The 17,614-nt window shown below is 42.3% G+C and overlaps 1 protein-coding gene across 1 annotated transcript in view; it reads right to left on the reverse strand.

Annotated features, from left to right (window-relative positions):
- Window positions 1-5,301: 5,301 nt before the first annotated feature.
- Window positions 5,302-17,614, reverse strand: part of clasp1a (cytoplasmic linker associated protein 1a) — a 130,472-nt gene continuing 118,159 nt past the window's right edge. The window contains 7 exon segments of the mRNA XM_042336477.1: window positions 5,302-8,336; window positions 8,850-8,966; window positions 10,067-10,273; window positions 13,487-13,615; window positions 14,659-14,849; window positions 16,433-16,679; window positions 17,432-17,582. Coding sequence (XP_042192411.1) covers window positions 8,250-8,336; window positions 8,850-8,966; window positions 10,067-10,273; window positions 13,487-13,615; window positions 14,659-14,849; window positions 16,433-16,679; window positions 17,432-17,582 — 1,129 coding nt within the window. The 3' untranslated portion in view covers window positions 5,302-8,249.

The following is a 17,614-nucleotide window of genomic DNA, read 5'->3' on the forward strand; positions in this document are numbered from 1 at the left end:
TGTCGGGTTTTATTCTACGGCAAACAATTCCCCTCTTTTTTAGCAAATTCTATCAACATGTGAAAGTTAACAAAATCCGTGTAATTATCTGTACAGTTACCGTAATACATAGATGAAACAAATAATATATAAATACCGATATGGATATTACATGACAAACAAAGCAAAACAAAAGTACGTGCGTTGTGAACACTCCTGGTATGAGCCATTGTCGATGCGTCTCCAACATTTTTGCGTTCAAACTATTTAGCAAAGTTCCAGTGAAATCTATAAAATGTGGCTTTAATCCCTCATTCAATAGTAAGCTTGATATAGATCAAAGGGAAGGCTATTTTCTTGTGACGTGGTGCCCGTTAACTACCCACAGTCTCTGTAAGCTGTTGGTAAGCTATCGTTAAACCGATGCCAAAAAGAGAAAAGTCATTGACGCTAGTTTTTTTTGTTTTGTTTTGCGGTGAGTTTCAATCCAAGGCGGACACACACACGACACACACACACACACACACACACACACACTGTGTGCTTTTAAAGAAACCACATGCCTCGAGAAACCGATCACGACGATAGAACTAAAAGGAGTAAAAACATTAGGATTGTAAGAGCGTCAGCCGTCCCAAGCTTGCACCATCCGTGCAGCCGATGGGAGGGATGGATGATGGATGGATGGTTGGACAGAAGGCAGAGGTGACCAACCTCGTTGCAACAAGCTGGTCTGAAGTGCGTGAAATTTTAAGTCATTTCCAGCAAGAGAGTTTTTGTTGTTGTTGTTGTTGTTTCGCTCGTAAGCGGAAATAGCGGTTTAGATTGTACAACTCCAGGAAACAACCCACTCTGTCTTTTTTTTGTTCGAAATAATCGCTTCCTTTTACATCCAACAGTTCAAGAAATTACAGCAGCAGCATTTTTTAATTTTTTTTTGTTAAATAGATAAGAGGGGTACAAACAAATACTAAATCAATCACACCTCCAACCCTGTTAATTATCTGTCTATAGTCGCACAACTACACACCTTTCCAAAGAGAATGAAAGAAGACACGTTATAGTCCGTCATTGTTTCCAGCTTACGGAATTAGAAAAAGCAGAAAATGGGGAAGGAGCGGGGCAAGGAGAGGAGAGAAGCAATCCAGCATGCAGCAATCAAAGCTCCTTAAAGTGTGTAGTTAGTTTCAGGCTGGTTAATAATACACCCTTAAATTACATTATATACATGTTGGATTGGCATTATGAACACCCCAATGAATACCTCTATCCTAGTCTGTGTGTTTGCGCAGGGGAGCAAACGGTATTCAGGTGCTGAACCTGTCTGCTGGTTCTAAGTAACATTTGGTTCAAAAACGTGGTGGACTTCAGCAGTCATCGTTGAAGGAAAACTGAGAAGCGTTGAATATCGCAAGTCTAGCATTATTTGTTCATCGCTGAAATGGGAAAAATTGTTTTTTTCCCTTTCTTAAAACCACGTCGGAAACCATGATTAGATCGAATGCACTAAGATTGAGGAGGAGGAGGAGGAGGAGGAGGATAAAAAGATATACTGGAGTATATTCTAAAAGTTTCTCCTCTTCATTTTGGGAACTTCTGATCCCAACAGTATAGGCACAAGTTTAAAATCACAAGCGACATCCGTTATCTCAATACAGAAACAGTAAATGCACATTTGATTCTAGACTTTACAGTCACATTCGCAGTGTTTAAAAAGATGTATAAGCTCCACTTTTATGTTCACTTCACTCCTGATCTTTGTTTTCTATATATAGCATTTTTTTTAAAAAAAACAGATTACATTGTAAAATAACATAAAAAGTAAAAAGAAAATTAAGCAAAGCCCAGAAGAGCATCACAGCCGAACACATTCAATGTGCTCTTATGCCCTTCGATAAACTGTCAATAAAGGGGTCATCATTCCTCTTGCCGCTACAATTGTGTTTCAGTGACATTTTTGGGACACTGCTGTGCGCAGTTGGCTGCCACATTTCACCCACAAAATATACATTCACTCCACTTTGCAGTGTTTTCTGTGTCGCGCTTTGAGACGTCTCCACGACACGATAAGGCGCTGTATCAAACGAAAGCATTACCATCATTAAATGGTATCAAAATTGCAACAGGGTGCAGGACTCGTTGAGGCAAAGCAATTTCCTTGGCGCCGGTGAAGGAGGCGACTGGGCATAAAGTTGGCTTGCGATGCCAGTAAAAGTATCTTCAACGTTCTCGCTGTGGAGGTACGAAAGACAGGGCTGCGATTTGGAAGTTTTGGTGGTCTGGAGTCCTCACAATCAGAGGGTTCATCAGCCCCCACCCCAAGCAAAGAACACGCCAAGCATCAAGATGGGCAGAGTGAACGATCACCAGCTGTGACAAAGGTTATGCTGGGGAGATGGAGGGGGGGAGTGGAATTCCAATGGGATTTCCCTACATAAGCAATAACGGCAGCCATGGATAGCGAACAGCTTCCCCCCTTGAGAGGACAGTGGAAAAGGCCCGAAAGATATCACACGGCTTCACTTTAAGAAGAGCGCTGAACTTGAGCATTTACTTTGGTGCAGTGCACGGTCCAATAGGCTCACAGGACAGACAGACGCACCAGGCGCGAGAGTTATAAAATGACAGGAGCTTAAAAAGAACTTCACTGAAAGGAGATATGTTAATACGTTAACCCACGTGGACACAAGCCATATTGTCCAGGGGGAAGAAAGGAGGAAGCGTGGAGTTTAGAGTTAAGGACTTCCCATGGGTCAAATCGATGCATCTTACGCAGTTGATCCCACTGCACAGCGCACGACGGGGGCAGGAAAAAATGATTCCTTTTGTTTTAAATGTTGCTGGAGTCAGTCAATTGATCAGCCTAACATTATGAACAAATTCTTCGAAAAGTGTCTTGTGTTTGGGTTTCACTGGACCACGGAGGAGGGGATTTTAGTCGTGCAAATCGCACAACTCTGAAATCACCTCCTGAGCGTGAGAGGCTCAGAGTGTTTGTAATTCTGCATAGAACACAGCGAACCCAAAGGAGAACCTGCTGCACTTCAGACCTAAACACCAAATATCCCTTGATCGCGACTGCAATGAAGCAAACGGCAGCAGAAATGGATTTAGTGGGGTTTCTGAAACAACGCCGACTCTGTTGTGCCTCCATTTGCTTCATTTCAGTTCATTGGGTAAACAGAGATTAGTTATTGCCTAAGGAAGCCAGGCTGAGGGGTAGTAGTGGGGTAATAGCAAGGTGTTAGCCAGTTCCGGTGGAATTAAAACACTGCAAGATGTAAAGATAAATATCAACACACTCATTTCTGCAGTGCTGGTGGTGTAAGTGTTCAACACGATGGGTTTGCCCTCACGTGGGTTGGTTAACTATCCCCGAGTCAAGTAAAAGGGGATAAGGATCCTGGCATCTAGGGATGAAATTGTTTGCTCCAATCAGAGGGTCCAAAAATGTAAGACTGAGCAATGTGTCCGAGTGCAACACTCAGGGAATATAGCACGATCTCCGATTCAGCTAAGGAAATAGAGCCATGCACTGTTGGGGAGATTACTGGCAGGGTCCAGGATAGACACAGACAAGAGCATATCTCACCAATGCTCCCACCACTGTGCTGAAGGCGTTGGGGAGTAAAGTCCTGGGTGCAATCACGCCCGGCTTGGACTCTGGGAGAAGAGACGGGCGAGTCAGGGATTGAGAAGCCATACCCGCAGCTCTGTGCTCCTGCAGACAGCTAGAAGGCCTGCACTATGGGGCAGTCAGTTGGCACTCATTTCTGCAGCAGCTTCAGGCCATCATGATACCCTACACAGGTAACAGGCAACACTGAATCAACACCAACTGTTGTACCACAGGCCCCTGGCACAGAACACAGGCAGCAGACTTTCTGTAATCTTGCATGAACACAGTTGGCTGGTACTGTGACAGTCAGTCACTGGTCAGTCACTGGTACTACTCCTTCAATTGGTGGGGGCAGTGAGGTTGGGGAGAGCGAGAGGAAGGGAACAAACCCTATTACAGAATCCACACACGCACCATTTGCAGAAGTGAATAAACTGATTTTTATTTTTGAACATAACTTGCAGTGCATCATTCCTTAACTGTACTGGAAAAGTCAGCTGTACGGAAGCCAAACAAAAGCTACAGAGAGAGTGGACAGCAAAAAGGTAACGTTGGATTGAGGTACTGCTATTGGAAGTACTGTACTGTATGTTCGGACCAGAGTAACGAGGCCAGTTGCACAGCTCACTAGAGTCGGGCAATATTGCTCTTCATGCGTCATCTCTCTCCCTCCCTGACTGCTCACATAATGGGACCTTCGGCACTACAGGGCATCAGTTACGAATTTTGCGGAGATATAATACGCAGCATCAAACAGTATTTTAGATTCTTTTCAGGCTTCAATAGACAGCAAGCTTGGCAGCACACAGAGCGGGGTGGGACCAGTCTAGTTTGAGGTTACCTTGCCAGTCTTTTTTTTTTAAAAAAGAAAAAAGCAACTGCATTTAGTGGGGTGGGGGGGGGGGGGGAGTCTGAAATATCCAGCTGTATTAAACCCGTCAACTCTGTTTCTCAAATGCTCCATTAGTTATGGTTCCATATTATCGCGGTCCGTTACACGTGGTTTTCATGTTACGAGAATTAAATTGGAGCCTGGCGAGGAAGCGGCATATACTCACATGGCGTTCATACAAAACAGCTTTGCTGCACAGATGTGACGGAGGTAACTGTAAATCAGGAGATTTAAACTCACGGCTGCTGGTCCATTGCAAAAGCGGCAGGGAAATTAAATTGAGCAAAACATTTTCCTGATTTACGCCACCTGCCAATCTCACCGTCTCGGGCAGAAAACTCGTTTGTACAATTCAATTCACCGCTATGGGTAATATAGACCCTTTTCTCTCCCACCCCCACTCCATGGATCAGATACACTTGTCATTGTTGCCCCAGTCATCGGTGTGAGCTATAACCTTTGACTCATTAGTAACAGTTTCACTGCTGTGCCCTTTCAGATGAGGAATGCTATAAATATCATTTATTGAAAAAGTCTTCAACAAGATCCTTAACAAGACTGAGCGTGTGACCTTTTTGTCCCTCCTTTTTTACACACACTTTTAACTTCAGTGTCTGAAGGGTAGAAATGTGGAGATTATGATGGATTACAGGGATGGAAATGGCCTTGCAAATCAAGATATCCTGTCAATCTACTTCCTTTACACGAAAACTGCCACTGAAATGAACAGCCAGAGGAACGCCGGCCCCCAAGAATGTCAGCTACAGGTATTTTTTTTATATTAAAGAAACTCACTTAAAGATGAAAAGAAAAGGATCTACATTCGTCAATTTTAATACTACTGTTTTATATAAACCAAAACTATGAAGCAAGTCGTTACATAATACAGTACATGTCATGTCTTTAATTTCAAGAAAGTAACTTTGAAGGAACTAAAATGTTTTGCATGTTTCACTCGAGTAACATACAAAATACAGTACTAAAGAACTGACAAGGCTCACGTAGCATATGTGACATAAATAGCTGACAGTTTTTAAACCAACAATGTTAGTATCACATTGAACATGACCAGTCAGTTCGTTAGCTATTACATGACTTCGCTTGAATTTAATGAATAAGATGTATAAAAGACTCGAGTTTACATTTGAATGTCTGCTGTTGCTCCTTCTTTTGTCACAAGTGAGAAACCAAGGAATGATGAGCAGGAATATCATCCAAATTACTTACCTGCAGGCATCGACTCATCTTAAGTGAATGTTATCCTCTGTGTATCATTGAGTATGACATGCAATTGAAAAAAAAAAAATCGCAAGGACAAGCATCCCGTTAAAAAGACCCCACATAACCTTCCCTTCTTGTATCTTATAAGAGCATCCTCTGGTGGCTATAATTTGTATCTTTGATCAGAGAAATAGTGTTCAAATGAGAGCCAGGCACCTTAATTTATAACTACTGTATAACTCCAGGCTTGTCCAGGAGTGGATCAGTAGATGGAGACAGAAAGGTTCTTATTCCAACAGCATAAAACGGAGCTGGGGGAAATTGTACAAGGCCTTTTCATCTGTTAGCATAACAATTAATGTTGGCTTCTATTCTGGCCGTAGCATCATTGGCAGTGCTTTGCTCCCTGTTTTCACATTGTGCCCTTTACTCAGCTCCACCCTGGAAGAAGGCAAGTCACCGAAGAGAAAGGGTTTCGGCTGCCCTCCTATTCCTACTGATGCTTTTGAGGCCTTTGATTGCTTTGAGGAGAAACTACCTAATTGAGACAGGAATCTCTTAGAATTTTTCCGTTTCTCTGTTTACATTCGGGCTTCTCAGACGCCCACCTCATGGTTTTGCATTGGATAGAGAAATGCAAGAATTATTATTATGTCAGCCTGGACGAGTGCAGAGCTCAGTTTGGCATTTCCACCTTCCTTGGAATTTCTATCAGGATTCGTAAGCTGCGAAGTGGTGAAGGTAGGGACTAACCTCGGTCGCAAGGAACAATTTCCCGCAGCTAATGGGGAATTTTAAACCTAGAATTACTGTAAATAACGCCAAGAAAGTAAAAGAATACAATACTCAGTGATGAAAAAAATCGCAAGAAATTTCTTTTGCCTCCAGTCCCAAAACAGACTGTAAAAAACACAAGCAACTAGTCCAATTACTGCTGAAGGTGTGACAGAAAAGAACTGAACATATGTGTGTGTGTGTGCACGTGCGCTCGTTTGATGGGGTGGGGGGAGTCACTTTTATAAGATGCAGGCAGGGAGAGTCCCTGGAACTTCAATAAAATGAATTGAAAAGAGACAGGAGTTCCTATTCCTGGCTTCCCTTACTCATAATACACGGAGGATAAATAAGAATCATTGATTAGTGATAAGTTATAAATACAGATCCTATCGAGTTACCTGGAATCTGCCGCAACACAACAGAAAAGAATCTTCTGTGAATCGCTGTTTGGCTGGCCAAGTTTGGAACGTGGACCTGAATTTAACTTAAGGCAATTATCCCAACTCGTGCACGGTCATTTCAACTGCTCTTCCTTCCCACCTCACTCTAAAATAATCAGAGGAATGGTAACGTAGACCTGCTAAATTACACACTGCTTTCCTAACTCACATTTTGAGATAGACTTGTGTATGCTTGTGGGTCCCAACAAGCAACGTTATTATTAGTTGAACAGGTTGCGGGTGTAGATGAATGAGTGGCTCTGTAGCTATAGGACAGTGAGACCTCCAACTGCAAGTTCAAACCCCACCAGCGACTAATCATTTGAGCTCAACTGCCCTACTTGATCGAGCCTCATTGATTCTTACCAACACCATTACACTGCAGAGCTGACGGAACTAAGTCATGGGAGGAATGAAAGGGGCAGAAGTTCCCTCCAGGCAACCTATTTTGGCCTGCGCTTCTGTAAAGCGGAAGAACAGTGTTGGAGTGACAAAGTGGCTCAATCAAGAAGGGCAATCAGTGCTCAGGGAGGTGGTGGTGGTGGGGTGGTGTGTGGAACAAGGATGAGAGAGGATATAAAATGTTCAAAAACATTCTGAATTACAGTGGGTCAACTTGTTAGCTTACACAGTGCTGCCCACTGTCCAATAAAGTCACCAGTGTCTTGTTTATTTTGCTGTGCATAATGGTCGACTTTGTGCCCTGGTCTGTCGGGCTCCCCTTGTACAGCAATGCAGTTCAGGAATGAAATGTGAACATTGGCAAACTGCTCTCATTTTTTTTTTTTTTTTTTGCATCGGTAAAAACTCCAGTACGATGCTTGGCTCAGCAACAAACTTGGCTAGAACTAAACAGCAACTCGCTAAAATATATTTATGGCGATTTCAAAATCGAGTGAAATGCAAAGAATAAACACAGGGAAAGAGCTGTGCTTTCTTATTTTTTTTTTACATAATACTTCAAATTAGATTATTTCGTGGTGTAATACTCCGATGCCAAGTATGCGCTCTGCATACCCGGGTTTTACGGTGACATAAGTCTTTAACCTAAAAATCAGCGCTGTTATCACTCGACTATCAGACTCACTTGAGGCCCTCTTCTATTCACAGGTCACATGTTAAACAGGCATCACATTATGATTAAGTAACCGGCTGTAAGATTAAAGCTAAGCAACTGCATATATTACTTAAGAACAAACACTGATGTGCAGCAATCGATTTTTTTTCAGCTCCATGGGCACGTGGATCTCAAACTCTGAGCAGAAAGGTCACTGAAGAGGCACGGTTGTTCCCGTCCGACTGAGCACCACCGATGCTCTCGTTAGCTGTGGCTCGATACGTCTGACGATGAGCTACTGTTGCTGTTTGTAGTCTGGGCCCTTTTTATGTACAAGTTTAGTAATTTCATCTGCGAGGAAAGTATACAGTCAATAACATCACATTGACATCAGATAAACGCTGGTGCAGAGCTGCTGATAATAATAATAATCCTTGCATTTGATATTGCTCCTGATCACGACGTTGAGACGTCTCAAAGCGCTTCATAGAATATACTGCAAAGTGAATTGACTGTGTATTTGTGGGCGAAACGCGGCAGCCAATTGCGCACAGTAGCTCCCCACAAACAGTCATGGATTGAGTGACCAAATTATTATTATTTTAATAATAACCAATAACCGGGTTCCTACTTACTGCTAGGAAACAGAGACTGTGGAGTAAAGAAACTTGCCTACGGTTTCGCGCGGCCCAGGAATCGAACCCGGGTCCTTTCGTTAGCGAGGCGAGTGCTCTAATACGCTACAGAAAAGGTAATAACAAGTGAAAGTCGATTTTGAAGTTGGCTTTCTTCGCCTCATACGCAGTTAACACCCCATGAAGAGCCTTTTCTGAAGGCTATGACCTTGCTGGAAAGGACACTTACTTTACTTCCGGTGAGCTGTGCAAGGTAAGGTTTTAGCTCTTCTCCGATTACAGAATAAATTGCCACCAGGCAAAATACGCTCGCTTTACGCACACTGCTTTCAGTGTTGTCATACCCCTACAAGACAACAGTTGACAACATTAGATGAATGCAGAACACTTAAGGAACAGAGATTTTTTATCTAAAACCACCTGTTTGTAGTACATTTAACATGACCCATCCATGTCGTGACCCATTCTGCCTTCCCCCACCTCCACAGTATTGCCAAACATTTACGTGATATCTTGTTTACCAGGTATATTTGCATTCTCCCTTATTTATGATCATAAATCTACTTTCTACAAATACATTTTTTTTTTGGTCAGCCAAATGCAAAATCACATCACCATCCAAATCAAACAGAGTTCCACGATCCCACCTATGCATGGAAATCCCAGAGATGTTTATTGGAATGAAATGCACACTCTCTCCCTGGAGGGACGCAACCTGCTAATCTATTTCCGGAAAGTATTAGGAGCAGCCTGGCAAGGCTTGGGGACCCCAGAGTGTGCGTTGGGGTAACTGCTGGAGTCTAACCAGTTAAAAACGCAGTTTGCTATTGAAAACACCAAGAGGCAAGCTTTCCCGCTGCTTGTCCAGTTTGGATCACCCTACCCGTTAGGGCTTTGGCTTGCAGCGTTAACAGAAGCTGAGTGGGAGGATTCTCTGCCTCCAGTAACTGGTCTGCCCTTTCAACTGTTACCGATGAGCCAGGCTGCGCTGTCTTGCTATCAGCAGTGAGTGCCCTGGAATACTGTGGACCCGCCTGGCTCAGGAACTGGACTACTGAGACCACCACAAAGGGCTGGCTCGATTCTGACATCCTGTTGCCAAACACATCACCTTGGTGCCAGTTCAGGTCAAACGGACTCCACTCCACAAGGAGGATAATCAAATCATAAATCTACAGTAAAATACATCCTTTCATCTATTCCTTCAATCAAGCATCACTCTACATGCTGCGCTAACTAATATTGATCCTGCCAACAGGATTATTCCAATGTTCCAACTTGCCTGTAAAAAGCACATGCATATACAATACCATCCGACTTATTTCTCTCTCATGGAGATGGAGAACCGGTGAATAACCTTGTCAAGCATCCATTGAGGATGCATATAATCCATGAAAATCTGCTCTTTCTAACCTCAAACACGGTATTTGGGTTTAATTTGTGTACCTGAAGCAACCCTGGGATGATGTCTGGAAGAAGCTGGTGAAGGGACTCCTTGGTGATCCTCTCGATCACCTTGGTTTGCATCTTAATGGCAGCGAGGTTGATGGGGTAGTCAGCTGTCTGGATAATGGGGCAGAGCACTTTGATGCACTGTTCGGGATGTATGGAACTTGCCAATGTAGCAGCAGCCTCTTCTGCAGCCCTTAGCACCTTGAGCGAACAAACACAGAACATTTTATTGTTTCAAATAGCTAAACTGTATCAAGAAACGACAGCACAAGGTTTATTTTAGAGGCACAGCGGCTCAATGATACCAGCAGAACGAATCTCCAAATACATTAAACTCATCAAAAAGTGAATTTTAAAACTTAAAACAGAACTCCTGGCTTCCTGCGGACTAAACATGGCTTCCAATGTCGCTGCTAATAATTCCAGCACAAGCACGATATGTGCAGGAGATGATTGTGGATAGTGAGAACGTGCAGTGGACATGAAACGACATTGGTGGCCACCCTAATGATTCGAAAGTTTGAATTTTTTTTTAAAAGCACTAGATGCCAGTGAGCATGTGCAGGTACACTGAGCATGACATCAGTGTGGGCAGGATATGGCCTCTGATTGTGGACGTGCTCCGTGCATTGGAAATGCTGCTGTGGCAGCCTTTTTGGCTATATGCCCCATTAACGTGATGTCTGGGCTTACGAAACTGAAACCAGGGCACAATAACAAATTTCTTCAGTTTCTTTCTATTTGGTGATATCATCCGCAGACATGGGGTCAAGTTCCATATGTATGCGGACGACACCCAACTCTATCTTTCTGCCTCCACCCGCAACTCCAGGATTCACCAAGCCAGTCAGGAACCCAGGTGTTTTGTTTGACCTTCAACTGTCTTTTCTTCCCCACATCCAAGCCATGTCCCGCTCAGCCTTCCCTCACCTCCGCAACATCGCCCGACTCCGCCACTACCTCACCCCTCAGGCCACCGAAACTCTTGTTCATGCCTTCATCACCTCCAGGCTCGACTATACAAACGCCCTGATTGTCAGCCTTCCCAACTCCTCCCTCCACAGGCTGCAGATAATCCAGAACTCTGCAGCCCGTGTCCTCTCCCGCGCCAAACTCCGTGACCCCATCTTTCGCACTCTCGCCCGACTCCATTGGCTCCCTATCCTTCAGAGGATCCAGTTCAAGATCCTGGTCCTACCTACAAAGCCCTCCATAGCCTCGCCCCACCCCACCTCTGCGACCTCCTAACCCTTTACCAACCTGCACACTCCCTACGCTCAGCCGACTCCGGCCTGCTCCACGTCCCCCGACCCACCCGCCCTACCATTGGCGGGAGAGCCTTCAGCCGCTCTACCCCAATCTCTGGAATTCCATCCTCCAATCACTCCACCTCGCCCCCTCCTTAGCCTCCTTCAAGTGCCTCCTCAAGACCCTCCTTTTCGATCATGTCATCGCTCACCCCCTTTCCCTCCCTGACCCTCAGGTCTGAAATGCTGTACACTGCCCAGCGCCTTGGGATGTCCTCCCGACTGAAAGGCACTATACAAATGTAATCTTGTTGTTGTTTTTACTGGTGCTCGCTCAAATTACCACAGTTTTTGAATTACACAGAGTCATAGTGGGATGACCTCTGGGTCGCTAGTCCAGAGCCTATACAAGATAACTGCCTATGAACAAACCAAGCATTCTCTGGAAGGTTAGCATTGCCGTCATAAATAACTGTGAATAGCAAGTCACCACATGGATGGCAAGCAACATTTGTCATGACAAAAGGCTGAGATTGATGTCCGTTATGCAAGGTTCCAGTGGAAGCTGCATAATCTAAAGAGTATTGAGTTGAAAGAAAGTGAAGTCTTTAAGTGAAACATGTCAACTTAGAAACTGCAGCCCAATGCTGAATTCTAAATATGGACCATCACATTTCGATCAAAGAGTACAAGGAAGATAGAAGCTGACATGTGACCTTGAGATAACTCTGACAGTTAAGATCACTTCTGTATTAAGCAGCAGTACTTGTAAAAGTAAACAAAAAAAATCAAGCGCATTATGCTCACTCAGCTGAATTTAATAATCCTTGCATTTGAAGCACGCACTTAGAAATATCCAGGTTACAGTGTTTTGAGGCCCATAAAACACTGCAATTTATAGGCAGTAAAGAAGCGTAATCTCTTTATGTAACAAAAAAGATCTTGTAGAAATATTCCTCAATTTTAGTGAACTAGAACACAGGTAAGCAGGTACCTCAATTGCTCTTGTTTGAAAGGCTGACAGTTGCGAGTAAACTCCACAAAGACTTGAGAGCAATAAACCAGTTATGTACTAAACGCAGTGTAACTAAAAATGTTAACAAGATCGTTCAGTCTCGGTTAGTGCACATCGTAAATGTTGCTGTACTTCACAGGGGTGTTTTCTGAATGCTGAAAGTTCAGGGTATCAACGGATATGGGGCACGGGAAGGTAATTGGAGTGGAGGTACAGATCAGCCATGATCTTATAGAATGGCAGAACAGGCTCAAGGGGCTGAATGGTCTACTCCTCCCGGGTTCCTATCGTACAAATTCTGTCGTTTACTGGTTTAACCTAAGGCCGGATAATGGAGAATTCATTTAGTGTTGGCATTCCAAGTGGGACTGGTCAATGTATGCAATTATTTTAAGCCAAAGTGAATTTGTTCCAATTCCTGTTGGAATCACAGTCCGATATACAGAGAACATTCTTCCCAATACAGCTTTGGAGCTCTCTGTATCTTCCAAGTGTAGAGTATGCTTTGCCCACAAAATATACAGTCAATTCACTTTAGAATATATTCTGTGAAGCGCTTTGAGGCGGCTCAACACTAAGGCGCTCTATCAAATGCAAGGATTATTATTATTATTCATTCTAGATGCAATAGGACATCAAAGCAATTTTGGACTATGATAAGATTCTTGGTAGCCTGAATTTACAGCTATTATGGCTAATCTACTGCAAGGGACATAAACAACCCAACCACTGATACCCAGCAACGTTCAGGCCAGCTAAACTTTCACCACACCAAGCTAAATAATATGCTTACCCCATATGCAGGAATGCATATAAACACATCAAAATTAGAAGCAAAGCCTTCTTCTCTGCTGTCATTCTAAATCCTAAATGACTCCCGCATTGTTTCTTTGAAACACCAAACATTGAATATTACATTGTACATTACATAGGCAATGTAAAGTTAAAATTACACTGAGCTATGTCATTACACTATAAATAGTTACTTCACACAAGAAACTTTTGTTTTTTTCCCCATAATGCTGCTGATCATTTTTTTTTTAAAAAAACAACCATTTTGTAAATTGCTGCAGTATTTACTGAAACAAAGTATGTTGACAATGAACAACACCGAAGGTAGAAGTTGAAGTATCTGAATTGAATTATACTCGCCTCTTTGTGGGAGTCTTTGTGCGCTTCCAGCGTTTTCATGATGGTTAGTTCTGCGTAGTTTTTAAACCTCGCTGGCTGGTTCCGTAGGATTTCCCGTAAAACTCTTAAGGCGAGTGCTCTAATTGAGTGCTTGAAAGAGTAAATAGATATACTTTAATTCAGGCAGTAAATCAATGATCAAAATGCATAAACATCACTTGTTCATGTAATTCCTGGTAAACTCATGTCACAAGTACACGATTTATAATAATAATAATAATAATAATAATAATCCTTGCATTTGATATAGCGCTTTTCACGTCGGGAGGACGTCCCAAAGCGCTTCACAGAACACACTGTAAAGTGAATTGACTGTATATTTGTGGGCGAACGCGGCAGCCAAATTGCGCACAGCAATGTCCCACAAACAGTCGTAGATTGAAAATGACCAATTTATTATTGTTTTTGTTTTGGAGGGATTATTATTAGGCTCTGTGTGGAGTAAGGAAACTTGCCCAAGGTTTCGCCCTGCCTGGAATTGAACTCAGGTCTCTCGCTTGCAAAGCGAGTGCTCTAACCACTGAGCTACAGGACTCCACGATTTGCAAGGACTGTACGAATGAAACGAGTTCCATCCAGTGAAGTGGTTCTCAGTGCCTTGTGACGTCCTCCTGACGAGAAAGGCCCGAAATAATTGCATTTTGTTGTTGTTTCTCTGACCAATTAAATAGGCTTTGGTTCAAAACCTTTCTGTTATTTTTAATTGATTATAGTGGAATATGAAACAGTCAGATGTACTTTGAAATGTATTAAAAGTGTCTTCAGTTTTTGTTTCGAGAACCCTAGGTAACTAGTAAATGAGAAATGTTCATCACAGTAGGCACAGTAGAGCTGCAATTCTGATAGCATCAAATCTTCATAAAATCCCAGGGTGTTCCTAAATTATACTCGTTGGTTAATTTTTGCCTGGTTTGGAACAACTTTTGTTGGCTAACTTGTAAAATTTTCACTCTATTTCTTTAAATGGCAACGTTTGTTTGAATTCAAGGCCACAGAAGTCTGAATTTCCATCCACATTTCGGAAGAACAGGTTGCATGGCTATTTTGCATCCAGCACTGGTTTCCAGTCGAAACCACCATGTTGTACCCAAACTAAAACGGTGGCTTTCCCACCTTCAAGTGGTGTCACTTACATCCTTGTCTCCTAAGGTCTCCAGGAGAAGAAGCAGAATAGTTTTGAAGTGCTCATCCCACACCCCAAGTGTGTCCTCCCTGGTGATCTTTAGGAGGTCCAGTAATGCTCCCTTCCGTTCCTCCACTCGCTCATTGTGATTCGACAGTTCTTTCAGGAGGTCAGCAACCAGATCAGAGTGGTCGATGGGAACTGGTGGAGAGAAAGCATCATTTGTCACTGCTAAAATTGTTCAAACAACGAATTCTCTCTACACGGCAAATCACGCTGTCTTTAACAGACGACAAATTAATGATAATAATAATAATAATCCTTGTATTTGATATTGCACCTTATCATGTCATTGAGACGTCTCAAAGCCCTTCACAGAATATACTGTAAACTGTATTTTGTGGGCCAAACATGGCAGCCAATTGTACACAGCAGTGTCCCACAAATAGTCGTGAATTAAGTGATCAAAATATAGTAGTTAGCATATTAATCATCTTTGCAATGCCACTGAAGCAAACCTTCCTCTTGATCTAAGAACTAGCGATATGATACAAGACCTAGCCAGAAGTTTACAAAAATAGTGTTAATTAAAGGGAAGGAAAGTCTAAGAGAATACTCGCTCTAGAATTCCAGGTAGAGGCTGGGGGAAAGAATTCACAATATTGCAATATTGGGGTGAAAAATTAAAGTTCCATTTTAAGTTCGATTTTCAGATTTGTTGCTCCAAGGAACATTGGCATAAAAGTATGTATTTACTTAAGACTGTATAAATACCTGGAACAAGCAAAGGTTATTCAGCCCATGAAGTTGGGTTCTTTCGCAAATAAGATTTCTAATTTGCTCTCTCTTGAACTCAACCCAACTGATTCAATCTTCTGTGAAAGTTTTTTTTTCTAACCCTAAAGGCAAATCAAGCGCAACCCTTGATTATATTTCTAATCTAACAACCTACATTAGGCAGCCTTGACTAGTTACCTTTCTTGGCACAGTTCCACGAACATTCATGTCCCAAGCAGAATTCAATTACTCCTGCCAGTACTTATAACACTTTTGTTATATGGAAATTATAATGTTAGTAAATCAAGTTCAACACATATCGTAATAAAATATATTGCAAAACAATAATCCTTGCATTTGATAATAATAATCCTTGCACTTCAGGGGGGATGTTTCAAAGCGCTCAAAAGGTTTTATAGTAAAGTGTAATGATTATTTCGTAGGGAAAATTTGTAACTGAACTTGGTGCTTAAATGGCAACTTATCCCACATCCACAATTGATAAATTACAATTACTGAATTTAGATCCCATTAATTTCACAGACCACAAATTGATTTTTGTAATCCTCTAGTCTTTGGTATGTTCTAGCAAATGAATGCATGTCACTTACCACAGAAAGTGTGCAACAAACACAGAGGAATGGAGTTGAATAACACCGATCAACTGTAACATCTATATTTTAAACAGTAGGTGGACATTTCTACCTTAAAGTAGTTTCAATTCCAAGTGTAAGTAAACAGTTCTTGAGGCACTGTTAACAACCACTCAAATGCAAAATTATGAGAACATATTATTATGGCCACCTAGTTCCAAGAGTGTTATCTTGGAAGTGTGTGAGGGGTAAATCTAATACTTACAATTATTTTCACAGAAACACATGTGCCGAAGTATTTTAAGTCAAAGGAATTCCTTTGCTCTCCAATTCATATTTGTCCCATGTAAACCAACAAGGTTGGATATTAATATTATTTTGAGCGAAACACTGAGTAAAATAAATGTTACAAACCATCACGGAACTGTTCCATATCATCATCAAACATGGCTTCTTTGAGCGCAGTCTTGTCAAAAGCGTTGATAGTATCTGAATAGTTATATGGATTGTAATCCCGAGTCCGAGGCCCAGAGAAACACCGCGGGGGAGGAGTGTTAAGCAAAGAGGTTTTGTTGTCGAGAGCTGTTCTCCCGCCCTCCATAGGTTCCCCTCCTCCACGAATGTCAGAGGATGGGGACGCAATTCCTCCATCGCGAGAGACCTGGAACCAAAAATGGTATAAGATAAACCTTATTAAAGATATTCATGCAGACAACTGGGGTCATAAGTGAACCTTATTCCAAATAATAATCCTTGCATTTGATACAGCGCCTTATCACGTCTTCGAGACGTCTCAAAGCGCTTCACAGAATGTACTGTAAAGTGGAGTGACTGCATATTTTGTGGATGAAACCCGGCAGCCAATTGCGTACAGCAGTGCATTCGTCATTGACTAAGCATCGAGAATGGCACTGATGGCCAATAAATGTATAAATATTGAGAAAAAAAGGTACAGGAAAGAACAGGAATTGGAATTAACTGCATACAGCATTGAGTGAGCTAACTGCAACATTCCACACTGTAATTTCTGTGATGAGCAATGAACACTAGCACACGGATAAACAAGGGAAATATCATTTACATGACAAGTGACAATTCTTTAGATTCCTTGTGAACTTTGCAAGTACACATTAAAATCAACACAAATGCATAAACACTAATTATAGTAATTCTCATCTATAATCCCTGGATGAGGGAAAATGGTGAGTACCAACTCATTTCTTCTCACCTGAAAAATAAATCCCTCACAGCCTGCTAAGGGTTTTGAGCCAGTGGAATGTGTGTGCAGTTCATGAGGTATGGAGGGGATAATTCCCTCACACCGTGGGAGGATTTGAGCATCAGTATCATTAACAGCCTTCCTTCTGCCAGTCTGCTTTAATGATCCCATATGCTGTGTACGAGTATACCTACATTGTCACTGTCTTTCTTCCCCTCCCTTTTGATGGGTTCGTTCAAATCCTCTTGGCTGCGGAAACTGAAGTTTTGAATGGCTTCCGTCACTCCGCGAAGAGAGCTATAGATTTCATCGGAGTTCAGGTTCTCTGTGTCATAGTCCAGCATGCTGAAGGACGAAAGCAGTCAGTGAGTAATCAA

The sequence above is a fragment of the Callorhinchus milii genome, unplaced genomic scaffold (assembly GCF_018977255.1).
Source record: "Callorhinchus milii isolate IMCB2004 unplaced genomic scaffold, IMCB_Cmil_1.0 Scaffold6, whole genome shotgun sequence".
In the NCBI taxonomy this organism is placed as follows: domain Eukaryota; kingdom Metazoa; phylum Chordata; class Chondrichthyes; order Chimaeriformes; family Callorhinchidae; genus Callorhinchus; species Callorhinchus milii.